At 36.9% G+C, this 15,445-nt stretch overlaps 1 protein-coding gene across 3 annotated transcripts in view; it reads right to left on the reverse strand.

Moving 5' to 3' along the window:
* Nucleotides 1-15,445, reverse strand: part of PCMTD1 (protein-L-isoaspartate (D-aspartate) O-methyltransferase domain containing 1) — a 47,443-nt gene that overhangs the window by 7,153 nt on the left and 24,845 nt on the right. For 2 of the 3 annotated variants that reach the window (XM_009328311.1, XM_009328313.1), the window contains 2 exons: nt 3,243-3,414; nt 1,511-1,634 (listed from right to left, as the gene is read on the reverse strand). In XM_009328311.1, the coding sequence (XP_009326586.1) occupies nt 1,511-1,634; nt 3,243-3,414 (296 nt within the window). Of the gene's footprint in view, nt 1-1,510; nt 1,635-3,242; nt 3,415-11,752; nt 12,238-15,445 lie in introns of those variants that run through there. The other variant, XM_009328312.1, reaches the window with a different exon arrangement.

The following is a 15,445-nucleotide window of genomic DNA, read 5'->3' on the forward strand; positions in this document are numbered from 1 at the left end:
CGGGTCCAGAGGAGGGTCACAAAAATGATCAGGGGGATGGAACACCTCTCCTGTGAAGAAAGGCTGAGAGAGCTGGGGTTGTCTAGCCTGGAAAAGAGAAGGCTTCAGGGAGACCTTATTGCAGTCTATCAGTACTTCAAGGGGGCTTATAAAAAAGATGGCAGTGAACTTTTTAGCAGGGTCTGTAGCGACAGGACAAGGGGGAAACTAAAGGGGGGTAGTTTCAGACTAGATAGAAGGAAGAAATTTTTTACGCTGAGGGTGGTGAAGTACTAGCCCAGGTTGCCCAGAGAGGTGGTGGATGCCCCATCCCTGGAAACATTCCAGGTCAGGTTGGACGGGGCTCTGAGCAACCTGATCTAGTCGAAGATGTCCCTGCCCACAGCAGGGGGGTTGGACTAGATGACCTTTAGAGGTCCTTTCCAACCCAAACTATGATTCTAAGTTAGTTTCAGGAAATAACTTCTGAGGTATCAAAAAGCAAGTGTTAAAGCAACCAAAATGAATTATTTCTGCAAAAGAACTGATTACATCAAGGAAAGAATCATCTATACTTTGAACAAAAAAAAGTAAAAGGTAGCTATAAATAAGGAACTATCCTTAGCAAGCTCACACATGCTCTCAAAATTAATAGCCAGATCAGAAGTTATAGGCAATGCAATCTGATAGGACATCCTGGACTCCTGAAGGGTTATACCTGTTTCACAGTTAAAAAATGTGCATGGAAGCACGAAACGTGAAGAGGACAGGGGGATGTTCTCTTTATTTATATATTAACAGAACAAAACAGGAGAGAAAAGCCGTTATCTTCTAGGCTCTTTGTTGGGTTTGTTTAAGTTCCCACGTTACTGAAGCTCTGTGTATTACTCTACTCCTAGCCCTGGCATAAAATTTCAACTCTAGACCTTTCTCTGCCACTTTTTTCCCCTTATCATGCTATCTTACCATCCTGGCAACAGATGTACTTTCAGAGACTTTCTAAGCACCTTTACTAACCTAATTCAAAGCACTGCAGCTAGAAAACCAACCCCAATGACTACTAAAAACAGCCAGGCATCACTGTATCAGTTGGCAGGCAGACACAAGCACACTCAGCTATTAATATCCTACAGTACCACAGCTGCAGTTTAGACCTGTTCCTTCCAATTCAGGGGGAAGAGAATAAATATTTTTCTCTAGGAGATGATCAGAAAGTTAGCATTCCTGATACAATAGCAAGCTAATATTAGGTCTATCTATACCTCGCTAGAAAGAGAGAAGCTGAACCTAAACGGAAAAGTAGTCTGGAAAAATAAGCTGGATGCACTGTATCATTTTAATTCAGGATATTACTTGTTTAGCAACACAGAACATGCGCCAGGAGCACAAAAACATTATCAGTGAGCTACTCCTTTGCTAAACCGTACGTTCCTGTTCTATCATGTTATGTCTGTATAGCGTAGCCTCCCCACTTCCAGAACACCACCAGCAGGCACTGTAACAACCCATCAAGCCCACAAATGACACTTACGCAGTCCCACAGTATCATGTTTGCCGTTGTCATTTCTGTTTGGTTGCACTAGTGGAGCAAATGAAACAGCAAGGATATTTTTACTTTCCCACGTGTTCTGTCCTGTTCTCAAGATTTGTGTTAGCTGCATAAAAACAAAACCAAAATAAATCAGTGGTTACAGTTTTGTCATACTCAATACTATTCAGATTGGTGTTCAAACACACTGCTATTTTGATTTGCTTCAAAATTAATTTATAAAGGCTGTTTTATGAACAGAAAGGGCTTCCATATTCCTTGAAATATTACTTGGTCACTAGAGTCCTGAATAAGGCTCTTTGGCAATGGGAAGAGATGCAGCTGGAAAATTAAGGCCCAAGGTAAGTTTTGCTTTTTCTGATTTTTCCAAAAGATCACAGAATACTTTAGACTGGGAGCAACCTCTAGAGTCCTACCTCCTGCTTGAACAAGACCAGCTTCAAAGTTAAACCAGGCAACTCAGAAGCTTTTCCAATGAAGTTAAAAGATCTCGTAGGACTGAGATTTCCCCACCTGACTAGGCAACCTGCTGTACTGTTCAACCACTCTCATTAAGAAAAATTATTTTCCCTATATGCAGGCAGAATGCCCCCTTCCTGCCATTTGTAACATTCTTCTTTCAGTTTGCTGTGCACCCGTGAGGAGAATTGGACTCCAGTCTACTAGGTAAATTCTCCAACCCTTTAGGAAGCCGAGTTAGGAATTAAATGTTCCCTTAGCCGTTTCTTTGCAGGCTAGATTAACCTGGATCTTTCAGCTGCTCCTTACACTTTACATGGTCTAGCCCCCTAACCATTTGTATCCAAGGTAGAAATATTCACAGTTTTAATTTTGCTTTTAAATCGAGACTACTTTTAAGTTGGATTCTATCAATTTCAACTGACAGTATCTTAGTCCAATAAATACTGAAAAAAATATTTATGGAACTGAATCATGCAGGCTCTGTTTAAATCACCTTGGTATTTTGAGAAAGCAGATACATAATGTGATAATTCTTTTTGGAAGATAAAGATACTAGCATGTTTATCAATAAGCATTTTAGTAGTTATTTGTATTTAGGAGGACATCAACTTAAATCACAATCTGTCTTTCTGAATTTCCCTATTAGTAAAACAGGGATAATAATACTCACCCTTGTAAACCCTTTTGAGATCTAAGGATGAAAAGCAATAAAGTGCGAAGTATTATTAAAATAATAGACCTGCCTGAAAAACATTTAATCTAACACAGAAAAGTAACACTGAAAACGGCTGGAAATAAGTCGTATTTTTTCCTTCCGTTTTTTCCTCCCCTTACAATGTCCCACTAATCACAGCTATTTCATATTTCTCTGAAATAAATTCTCTTGGTTTAGAGGGTGGTTTCTTTGTTTTGAAGTACCGACTGAAAATGTCTGTGTGGCAGCAAGATTTCAAAGCAGCTCTGGGACTGGTATAATACACTGACAAAACTGTGAGTGGAATTCCGGTTTCACTGAAGACACAGTTTTGCCACAGGCTGTTGGAAGCAGGATATTGATGCTTTCTTACAAGTTTAAGGGAAAAAAGTTCAAGACTTCATTAAAAAGACTAACATCTGCTTAACTGCAGCAATACACTGAATCAAGATATCATTAGTTGAACATTAACTTAGTGAAATATACATTTAAAAGCATTCCTTAAATTATGTATTTCTCGCACTGATAGATAAAAAGGGGAAATGGTCACTAAGTCACCTGATCTTCTATAGGCATTACTAAAATGCCTCCAACTTTCAATAAAATTTTCATGTAGTTTTCATGGTCTTTCTGGACTCCAGCTCCACAGTAAATCCGGTCATATTGATGACTGTCTGAGGCTATTTCCAAACAATTACCAACCACAAAGGCAGGTTCACAGAACTCAAATCTAAGGGGAAGAAAAAAACAAGGAGGGGACACATTTCAAATTAGGATTTTTAAGAAAAGCCAGTTTAAAGACAGAAAAATATTTTTCATATCTTTGCTTATGTAATGAAAAAAAGATTAGCACACATACTTTAAAAGTCTATTATGGCAATACTACTTTGAAAATAATCTGGTTTTTCTGCCACATCAGGGACCACCAAAGAAAAATTCTTAAGCAGTTATAATTATGTATTATGCAAAACTGAAAAGGTCTCAAAGCATCACCAGACTTCCTAACTGCAAGCAAATAGATTTGTCTAAAGAAACCTTACAAGCCATACAGTAAAAGTGCCTTTAAAATAGTACATTTATCAGCAATGTGCAATATCCAGGCTGTTGAATAAATATTGAAACAGTTCATTTCCTAATAACCCCCCTACCATTTTTTTTTTAATTAGGCTTTTGAAAGACTTGTTTTCCTCTACCTCCCAATTTTCCACCTTGAGCTCAATCCACTTTTCCCCAAAAACGGAATTTAATTGAAAAGTCTATCATTTTTTGACCACACACAAAGCAAGAAAAAAATATCAATCATCTCGGAAGCATCTGTTCTAATTTTCATCAGCAAATGAAAGTTATACAACTGCTTTTAAGCGGACCTAAGTTTATAACAGAAGTTGCAAGGACTGTAAGTACTCTTTGTCACTGCATAAAATACCAAAGGAAAGACGTACAGGAGAGAGCTTTATTGCCAAAGCTGCATATATTCTCCATTACACTGATACTTTCTGTCATTTTTCAAATCTCTGCAGCACCTTAGCGCTTTAGCTGTTAATGCCGTAATAAATATAATTCACCTTTGTCTAAAAAAATTCCTTCAGTGAATAACTTTGTTTTCCCCAAGCACTTTAAAAATTAAGGAGAGAGGTTACACAGTTGCTTACAGGAAGGATTTATGGTTTCCTTTGAAAAAAAATAAAGTAAAACCTAACTTCTTGTTGCATGAAATGGTTCATAAACTTCATCTGGCAGTATTAAAATCCAATGCATCTCAAACTTCATCCAGAAGGAATGAATTTTTCTAAAAACTTCTTGAAATACATACAGCCATTTTATGAACTTTACAGCTGACTGTCATTGGAAAAGAATTTTTTTTCACTTGGCTAGCAATAGCAAATCCCAGTACAACACCTGACAACATTCAAATCAGTACTTCTTCAGTTACAACAAAGCTTGGCAGCTTTCACTGCTTAGGGATGCTGCCTATAAGGCTTGGCTGACTTCCCTATCTACAGCACTGCCATTAACAAATCAGAATTCTATTAAACTGAAGTTTTTGCTTGACATATATTTCTGCCCCCCCCCCGATGGGATGCTTGATCTTGAAAATAATGCAATGCCTCCTTTGACTAGTCACAGACAGACCCCAGAATCATTTACCAACTACTGCATAGCTCTCATGCTGTATGTGGCCGACAGTCCATAATGTTGTTTCCTCATACAAATCCAGAGGAAAAACTGAAAGCTACAAACAACACTGGTAGATTAAAAAGAAAAAAGGGAGAGGGAGGGGGAGTAGGGAACAACTGCCTTGTTGCACACAACTGGGCAGCTAGCCCAGCCTGAACTGTGGTTGAAATAACTTCAGATTAACACAGAAAGATCTAGAAATACATTAGGCAAGGTTAAATGCTGGGAAGAAAATTAAACCCAAGGCACTGATCACCTTGCTGAAGAAGCCATCTCATTTCATAAGCACTTGGACTATCATGTATTTTTCTACATTCAGTGAAGGTCAATCAGGCAGTTCATGCTATAGTTTTAATTTCAGCCTGCCTACAGTTTAAGTCAAGCATCACATCATTTTAATTGGAAAGTTTGAGCGAAGTACCTTTGTAGGCTTCAGAAGTACAAGGGGCAGGGGGCAGGGAAAAGAGAGGGAACATGGTACTTTTCTAAAAAGCAGTTTTGGATCCTTGAGACAGTCCCTGGTTAGTTTTAGAAAACTGAAGACAGCCTGCCTGCCTAACCTGGCAACTTTCACAACTTCTTCTGATCTTCTCAGAATGCTCCTCTGAAAGCTGGCAAGCTTATTACCAGATACTCCTAAACAGCCTCCTCTACTAGCAACCACCCTAAAACTCATGAAGCCACTGGTCACACTCTCTTAATACAAGCAGGAACACCAAACTCTCCAAATAAGCAAAAATACAAGACAAAACAAAACCCCACAAAACATTCCCCATACACAAAATGCTCTATACGTGAGCTGTAGATGAAAATCCACAGTGGTCTTACAAATATAGTAAAAACTGAAGAGAATCTCTCATTTAGCTCCACAGCTTGCAACCAGAAGGGCATAAAGTGCAAATGAAGACGCAGAAGCAACTTCCTATTACACCTATAAGAATGAGATGGGTTAAGCACTAGAGACCAACTCTGTCTATAGGCACTTTAAATTGGCTGGACTGTGTTCCACGTTATTAGCACAGTTTTGTGGAGACACGAGGCTTATGATCAAAACAGCTAGTTATTTGTTAGTCCAGTTATTTCAAAAAAATACCCTCTTCCCCCACATAGCTTCGGCTAGTTTCAACCCAATTTGTCAACAGCAGGAGTTTCCCGAAAGACTCATTTCCCACAGCAAACCTAAACACGATATGGACTAGGGTATATGTAGTTCCTGAAGACACCTCTTTAGTCCGTGTCAGAGGAAGAACAAGGGGGTCTACTCAGCTCACCTGGCCACGCAATAGTGACACACAGCTGTCCGGCATTGGTATGCTAGTTGCCCACTCGAACATAGGCAGTTCAAGAATTGCCATATGTAGCTTCCTGTTACCCAGAAAGCTAAGTAAAAGTAGGTAGAAGAAATGGGAGGAAAAGGTTATAAACTGTCTCTGGTCATGGCAACATACAAGTCCAAAAGCCAAGCCTCTTCACTCGTGCTTCCCACAGAACCAACTGCTTCATGTGTTATGGTACGAGCAGTGACAAAATACCAGAAATAAAGGCATACAGAGTTTCATACAGTAGAGTATTACGGACTTTGCAAACCCAGTTAATTTGTACAACGGTGAACCTTACTCCTCCACACTCCCATGTAAAGTAAACCTCACCAGTGATGCAACAAGACTCTTTCCCCACTCCCTGTATCTTCAGCTGATTCCATTTTCACAAAAAGATACACAAGCCTCTGAATCAGAAAGAGCTGATAAATGCATGTACCATTTCCTTGTATTTATCTAATCCAGTAATTTGTGATGACCTTCCAACAGAGACTAAAATATAATTTTGAGAATTTGTTTTACAAACTTGCCCAAATAGTTTTCAAAATAAGCAAAGTTAAGTTCAGTATTACGCACATATAAAAGATGCCCTCATTTGATCAGGAAATGATCTAAAACTTAAATACAAAGGTTTTGCAAATACAAGAGAGTAAGCGATTTTAAGAATACCTACCAAGAGCATCACAAGCTTGTTAGTCTTACAGTATGAAGTAGTACCAACCACATTGTTTTACAATGAAACTTGACCTATCAAACCCAAATTCTTTTAGTCCCAATTGTCACTATATCCAACAAGTTGATTTTATTCCTATTGCCTTTGGGATATCAAAACATATCAGATATTCAATTTCCTTCTGTGTTACACTGAGCTATCTTTTATTACATTAATGACACTGCTGAAAAGAAATGGTTTATTGCTTTAACATGCAGTATTGACAAATCACATAAGCTACCTATCAAGATGAGATAATATTTCACTTAAATTTTGTTTTTAGTTACTGAGTTGAAATGGAACTAAGAAATGCCAAGTGTTCTTTACCATTTGTTCACCTCTACCAAATGGCCAGGGTGGCCTTAGAGTGTTACATAAGTAACATGAAAAAAACCCTCTTATTTCATACATCAGATGCCAAAAAAGGCAAAAAATAAAGTGCTGTAACAATCTGGAGAAGTTTTAATCACATTAGGTTCTCCAGTTGAATCTCCTATCTTGATTACAAGAGAACCAACAGCCAAAAGAACAGAAATCAAGAGTTCCCACTATAGATAATATAGCAACAGAAGATTTCTGTTTAAACGAACACTTGCCATAGGATAAATTTAAGCACAAACAGATCATTTTTAGCAATGGCCCAAGTTAACCAAGCAGTTTCAAGCACATAAAACATCTGTTGACCTGATTCTGGCCTTCTGTCTTTTGCATTTTTGTAATCTATCCCTCAAGGATGGGTGTTTCAAGTTCATCCTCAACACAGCCACAGTACTTTTCTTCCAGCTGAATGTAAAGTATTTTCTGTAGAATTTAAAGTGCATTTCTGTCTTTGCTGCAGCAACTTAAGAAAATTATCAAGTAATAGATTGTTACTGCCCATGTTCTTTTAAGTAAGATTCCCCATAGATAACACCACAATGAAGTATTACTATTGTAATAAAATGAACATCCATTTAAAAAAACATTTATAGCAAAGAACTAAGATTAAAGTTTGTTGCTCTTGTATCCATATCCACCAATCTAGTGTTTGTGTGATAACACAATATTAATAAAAAGAGAACAAAGTACAATAACCTACTCTAATAGCAAGGTTTTTTTACAATGGGATTCATTGGTTGCTCCTACCATAACACCCACCCACAGAGCCTACCCTTTAATTACTTCCAACTCTGAAGATGTACAGGATGCTTTTTGGGCTAAGCTCTTCTATCTATACAACCTTCATGAATGCAGATGCTATCCTGAGGTCTCTTGAAGAAGAAAATAGGTGCAAGTAGGCATGAATTGTCTTTTTTTTTAATTTTTTTAAAGTGGTATACATACTTGATTCTTTAAAAAGAACAAGTTCAATAAAATTGGGGAGAAAAATCAAGTAATATGAAGGAAAAAACAACTTTCAACATCCACAGGCTTGTGTTTGAAGGAAACAGTAAAACATGTTACAAGATGCTTTAAAAAAAAGCAGTATTGAGGAACCACTTAAACTACTCACACCTGTCTTCTGCCAAAAAAAAATTAATTAGTTCTTAAAACCAGCATCACCCCAGCTACATTTTACACCTCTCAGCTACTACATTCATACCAGGATATCATCTAACAGTACACTTCTGCCTATCCCTGTATTTACTGACCACACTCATATCCCAGCTTGCTGCTCACAGCCCTAACAGAAAGAACACTCATTTCAGTATGAATTTAGTATACCGTTTTCCCATCCACAACTCACTTCCTTTAGTCAGCCAACTCAAACCCTCCAAAAAGTCTGAAATCTCATTCAGTACCATCAAGCTGCTCCAATTCCCCACTAATAGGACATTCATTTAAATTTAGGGCACAAAGGACTCTCTTCAATTTTAATGATGTATAAGAAAAGGCTGGCAATTTGTTAACACTTGCCATTTGAACTCCAGTGACACTACATTGGAACAAAGAATTCGAAAGCATTGCAAGGCAAATTTCATGCATAACTCTTCATGGAAAAATAAACCAAAACAGGTTTTAATACATATTCCAAAACAGAATAGTAAATCCAGTGTAAGAACTCATGAAATCAGCTTTATATCAAACTTGCCTTAAACCATCAAATACATTAATAAGCAGACACTGAAATGAGTCTGCAAAATGCATAGACTCTGAAAACATATGATAAAACATTAAACTATTTTTACTACTGTGACAAGGAAATAACATTTACTTTTGTCCTATACTAATATACTGCTGTCCTAATTCTAATATACTGCTGACCATATTTTCAGCAAAAGAACCATATTTTCAGGATGGGGGAAGAAGGGGGTAGGGAAGAAATCAGTTCTGGCAGATTGGTTTAGAAGTTTCTTACTCTCTTCACCAACAAAAAACTGGCCTATCTTTTTAAAACACAGCTATAGCAGCTGAAAACTAAGTGTTTCCTGTGGTTATTTTAAGACACGGACTGAAAAGCTACAAATAATTTAATCTAGGAAGTTCTGGCTCCTTTGTCCATTTGCATTAAAAAGACAATACTCTCAGAGCTTCTCCTATGTCAAACATAAGAATTTCATGAATCAGTAATCTTACTTCAAGTACTCCTAAAACCTGTTTAAACACTAATGCATTAACTGAAAGAAACCTTGAAGAAGCTTTCAGATCATTTAGTCAATTTTTCAAGTTTTAAACCGACATAAAACTTCTCCTCTTTGAAAACCACAGATGAAGGTCAATACTCACATGGCATCGTGTGATATAACATACCACAAGAACCTGCAACAGAATAATGAAGTACTTCCCTATTTCTATGCCTCATTAGCCTTTCTCATTTTACTCAACTGCAAAAGTGCTTTAGAACTAATAGCAATCAGATTTAAAGGTACTTCTTATATATTGCAGGGAAAGGTTTTCCCATTTGTTTCTCAATAAATACTTCCCATGTTATATCCTGTCAGTGATGTCCATTTAAGATTAAATCACTAGCTAAGAAACTTAAAACCTGCATCAGTTAATATGGGAAAACAGTTTTTAAAGAGTGTTAATTCTTCTCCTATTAAGATGGACAGTAGCAGGACACCAAGATGGCAAGTTCTTTCCACTTTTTTTGTATTTTTTCTCCATTGTTCATTTCATCTCGTTTAAGCATTTTTTCAAGCTCTCTGAACTAGTCTTTGGTACAAATGCATATTCATGGATTGCTAGCATGTTTTGTTGAAAGTTACATGCATTTTACCTACTATTAGTATTATTGTTATTTGCGAGACCTTCTGCATGTACACTACAAAGGTTAGAATAAACAGAACAAAAATATTAAATCTGAAAACAAATCTACAAGGACAACTTTTAAGTTCCTTGCATCCAATTACAATAATAGTAATTTTAATTAGCATTAGAGTAATAGCCAAAAGTGATGTTGGTAAAATTTCTATTCAGTAATTTTGTCTTGAACATTTTTTCAGCTTCCAGGCAATGCTGCAGGACAGTAAGAGACAAACCTGTATTTCTACTTTGCTTGTATTTGTCATCTCTATTTTTGAATAAAATTGTCTTGGTTCTTCTATTATATGACCTTAGCTATCTTGTTTATAATTTCTGTTATTCATCTCATCAGAAATAATTGAGTAATGTCTTTTGGTCCACTTCAATGAAACTGAAGAAAGATTCAAACACTGGTTCTTAAAAATACTTATGACTAACCTCACTCTCCCTTCAACACTGGTTTACAAAATTCAAACTTCATTATGTACTATTTCTAAACTTTGGTAGTAAAATGAAGAATTATATTGAAGGAATATACTTATTATCAATTCCACAGTGAATTTTAAGAAAAGTGGACAGGAATAGGGAAGCAAGAAAAAAAAAATTCTGTCACTTCAGTTTATTGTCAGGGCCCTAATACAACCATGGATAGAAGTCTGGAAAACAACTTATCTGTTTACAAAAACAGAAAAGTTTTTACTTTTTTTTTTTAACTGAAGCAGAAAAATGGGTTTATAGGTTGAAATTATCATATTTTATACTGTGGTTTTTTGTGAAGCAACAGATTTTTATAGGAAACATGCACTGAGCATTGTCATCACTTGCTTTAATGCAACAAATGTTCTAAATACTATCAAAATTTGTAGCAATGAGGGATTTCCAAAGAAAGGCAGTGTCCACCATGGGATTCATTTATTTATTTCTAAAAGATATGTGTGATTCTGAGAGGGCACATCATTTACATTCTGCAACTATCAGATACTTGAAAAATGCAGGTTTAGTTCCTTCCTAGGTAAGAGTAGATTCAATTGTCATTTTTGGAGCCTTCTGATTTACGAGGTGTAGGATTAGAAATAGTATTTCTCTTTAATACCTCTAAATGAAAAAGGTATATTCCAAAGCCTGTTTACCTTTCCTTTTTGTTTAACATAGCCTCTGGCATCAGAGAATCCCACTGGAATTCTTGTAGTCCCTGTGTTGTTCTGGTTAGACTAAACCTCAGTAAGAATTCATTCACCACTAAAAACCCCCCCATCATTTACACTATTTAAAACTAAGACCAAGTTATCAGTAAGATTTAAACTGAGAAAACCACCGCTGAGTTTTAGAGACAGTTTGCTTTTCCTGCTTAGATTTTTACTGCAATTATTAACCAGCTGCACAGGCAGGAAGGAGCTTTATTTTCTTTGTGTGTATACAAGGAACTTCCCGTTTCAAATCTGCTTTAATGAAAAGAAAGTGAGCCTTCAGAGTCCTAGCAGGAGCCCTGAATTTCAATGAAGACAAGTAAATATTCTGTTGGAAGATTAAGCTTACTATTTTTGAATGCCAACACAACCTAGTACAGGACTTCAGGAAGAAGCTTCACCCATAACAGTTATCCCAGAAGTAGTACTAGGGTTCTTGTCACTTACCATTGAAGTGGTTTCTTTTGATCCTGAGAAGGGTTGGTGATTTTCTTTCACAGCAGGGACTTCACCATCTTACCCAGGTTTGGTTTTTGATAGGGTGCTAGAAGATGGGCAACCTAGCCTTGCCCTTTGGCTCTCTCTCCGAGCTGGATATTCTAGGTCTAGAAGTTGACTGGGAGCAGAAAAGACAACACATTCCCCTTCAATAAACAGGTGAAGCGGGGCCTGGTACGTGCACATATGTGTTTTAGATAGAGCCTTCTTAAGGAATGATTTTTTCCCCTTAATTGGCATGCATTCCCTGAAGTTTTTCAGAACGATAGGGCGCCTTACGCATATTTCAGACTCAGACAGAAAACCTTCTTTATTCTATACCTAAAATCTTTGCACCTCAACCATGACGACACTTTCAGATAGCACTTCTCCTTTGCTTCTACTGGCAAACAAATGTTGTCAAGTAAAATCAAGGCAGCACTTTACCTCTCAGGATGAACAACTCCACCTCCATTTAGAGGAAAATTATTTTTATAGATTGGTGGGATATGGATACAGATACAAGTGACTACTGGAATTATTTGTCTTTCTGAAACGGGTACCTGATACGCTTTTCCTCCAATGAACAGTCAACAGGCCAAAACTGAGAGAAGCCCAGCTACCAGAGGTAGACAACCCTCCCTTTAGGCAGAGTGTCTCGAATCCTTCTGGACATGCTATTTTTACATTGCTTCCAGTCTTTGGTCAAGCACCTACCCCGATCATAGGAAAGTAAGTTTTTAATTACATTTCAACAACATTCTTATCAGGAATCAAGACAAAAAGTTGCATTATACCACACAACACTGGATCATTCCCCCATAAAAATGTCATCAAAGCAATATTCCATCTTGCTTTATCAGGCAAAAACCCACCTAAATCATCATGACCCAGCTCCATGCAAAAGTCAGATGCAAAGACAATGGCCTATTGCTCCAAGCGAAGGAACACCACCAAGTTAAAGTGTTTATTTAGCATCTAGGTTGAAGATCTCCGAATACCTAACCATAAGGTTAAACCCCTACTTTTTGTTTCAAAAGGAGATTGCTTAAAATATTCAGACCAGACTAAAGAACATTATACACTAAAGAAAGAACGCAGGGGAACTGGCAATGCAAAGTTTTACAGAATAACCCATCCTCATAACTCCATTGCTGCCAGGAAAACAGATCATGGTCTCTATGCTCCTTCTGTCCGCCAGGTGCCTCGTTAGAGGCTGCTGGCAAGCAGAAGGTATTTTTCCCCATCACACATACACACATCCACTCAGACACTTAACTTAATTCATACCAGTCTGTCACATAAAATCTGTTTTCAAACAGTAAGGACACCTGCTAGGTATATACCAGTGTTCAACAGTAGACAGACACCGCACACCTTCTTGAGTGGTCTTTCGTCCAAATACTAAGCTGACCAAATCAGTAGTTAAGTTCAGATGCCACAGTCCACCCTATTTTGGGTAAGTATCTTTCACTTATAAATGAAGATGCAGGAAAAAGTTACTGAAACAAGAATCAAAACCAGACTTACTGACCCAGAGCATGTTACTTTGAGAGGCAGATTAAAATTCAAGACATGCTGTATAAATTTGCTTATATTAAAAAAAAAAAGGACCCCATCACAGAAAAACCCACACACCATCTTCATTAACTACATTAAAAGACAGAGTATTTACAAAGAAAGCAGTTAACCAGAATCAGCTATGCAGACAAGTTACAAATCCCCCCATAAAACACAAAATCTAACCAGCGAATCAGTATTACGTCAGCTGCAATGCAGCTACTACCAAGTAGATTTGCATCAAAAAAGCACTTTCACAGAAGTATAATTTTTGTTAGGTTGGTGAGGAGGGTGTTTCTGTAGCCATTCCTTAGTATTTTACTGTTGTGAGGAAAAGTGGATTGTTAAACAGCATATGCCAAGATATAATATACAAATTAGTGATAACGTTTAGATCACATTCACCAACTTGCTGACTTTTTCCCCTCATTGGAATAACACCATATAACTAAAGATCAATTTAACTATCATTTTAAATAGCACACAGTATTTATAACACTGTCCCCAGAGTTGATCTTCGCTGAATTAGGGGAAAATACATCTCTTCTCCTTTAAGGATATTTAGATCATTTACTACATATGATCACTTATTTCCTTCAAACACAATATACATACAACACTGACATTCACTTATGTCAAGTTTAGCAACTTCGGGGTTTTTTTTTCCAGTTCTTCCATGTTTTAAAGTGTAAACCCCAGCGTTCTGATATTCATTTACATAAATATCCTAATCAGATTTTGTTTAAGTGATAGTAAAATTTCCTTACTACTCCCCTTCACTCAATTTCTCTTAATTTCTGTAAAAAACCATATCACCAGATTGGAAAGACATTTCAATCAAAACCAGCTTTTTGTATGTCTGAGTACACACACCTACAGGAATGCAGGAATACAGGTATGCACAGGAATTGATTAGCTGGCAGGTACATCTAACTTAATAGAGCCACTAATGCAATATTAGTAATGATCACAAGTGACCACATTTAACACACTTTTTTAAAGACAGATTATATAAAGTGCACCATAAAGTTCTAGACTGAATCAGTTTTTATTTGTTCTGGCTTCTGTATGTATTAACCTCAGCTAACATAAGTTCTTGTATTAAAATTAAGACAGTAGTAATGAAACATATGTATTTCCTCTTACATAATTTTATTTATTCTAATGGAATAGAATCCTGTAATATTTTATTTATTTTAATCCTGTAATATTTTATGTATTCTAATAGTACTAAAATCATCTAGTCAATATCATAAGTACAGAATTTAATTCTGATACAGGTAACACTAGGATGATACTTTAAACTTAACTTTATTCATTAAGAGCCTTTTTTTACTTAGGAGCAGAAGGAAGAAGGCCTGTGGTCAGACCAGAGCTCCAGAAGTTTGGGGTATGGAAAAAAGTGGATTGAGCTCCAGCCAACATAACCAAGAGCATGACAGTTCATAAGACATTACAAACAAAGGTAAAGGGATAGAAAGAGTTTTCTCTGCTGCCTGCTGGGGAAGAGGCAAGGCGTAGGACGTGCAATTCTTAGGCTACTCCTACAATTCAAAAGCTTTTCTGCATTTCCAGAAGCTACCTTATAATCACTGTTGGAGAACTTATCGCCTGTAAGGCAAAAAGTCTTTACAGAGAATAGCCCTAGCTAGAACCTTGTTTTCCCCTTCAGAGAGGCAGAGAGGTCTAAGATCCAGATTCTTATGGGCCAACTTAAAACTAATAATAAAAAAATTGTTGAACCAGTAAGGTTTAAAGCCCTGTAACCCAGAAGTACACCAGTAAAAATGAGTGATGTATGAGCACTGATGAATACTTCTAAGTCCATCTCTTCAGGTGATAAACATGAAGACAATCAGATAAATTTACTCATGTCTAGATCAACAGTGGAAGATTAGAAAAAAGTTAATACTGTACAGAAAGATGATGTCCAGTTATATAATAAAAACTGGCTTAATGGCTACAAATTACTCTACACATGCAGACAAAGACACCTGCATATCACATCATTCTCTAAGTACATATGTATATATGCGCATACATGCACATACATACATGTGCATGTGTATGTATACACACTGCCAAAATGCAGGGAAATCAACT

The sequence above is a fragment of the Pygoscelis adeliae genome, unplaced genomic scaffold (assembly GCF_000699105.1).
Source record: "Pygoscelis adeliae isolate BGI_AS28 unplaced genomic scaffold, ASM69910v1 Scaffold367, whole genome shotgun sequence".
Lineage (NCBI taxonomy): Eukaryota > Metazoa > Chordata > Aves > Sphenisciformes > Spheniscidae > Pygoscelis > Pygoscelis adeliae.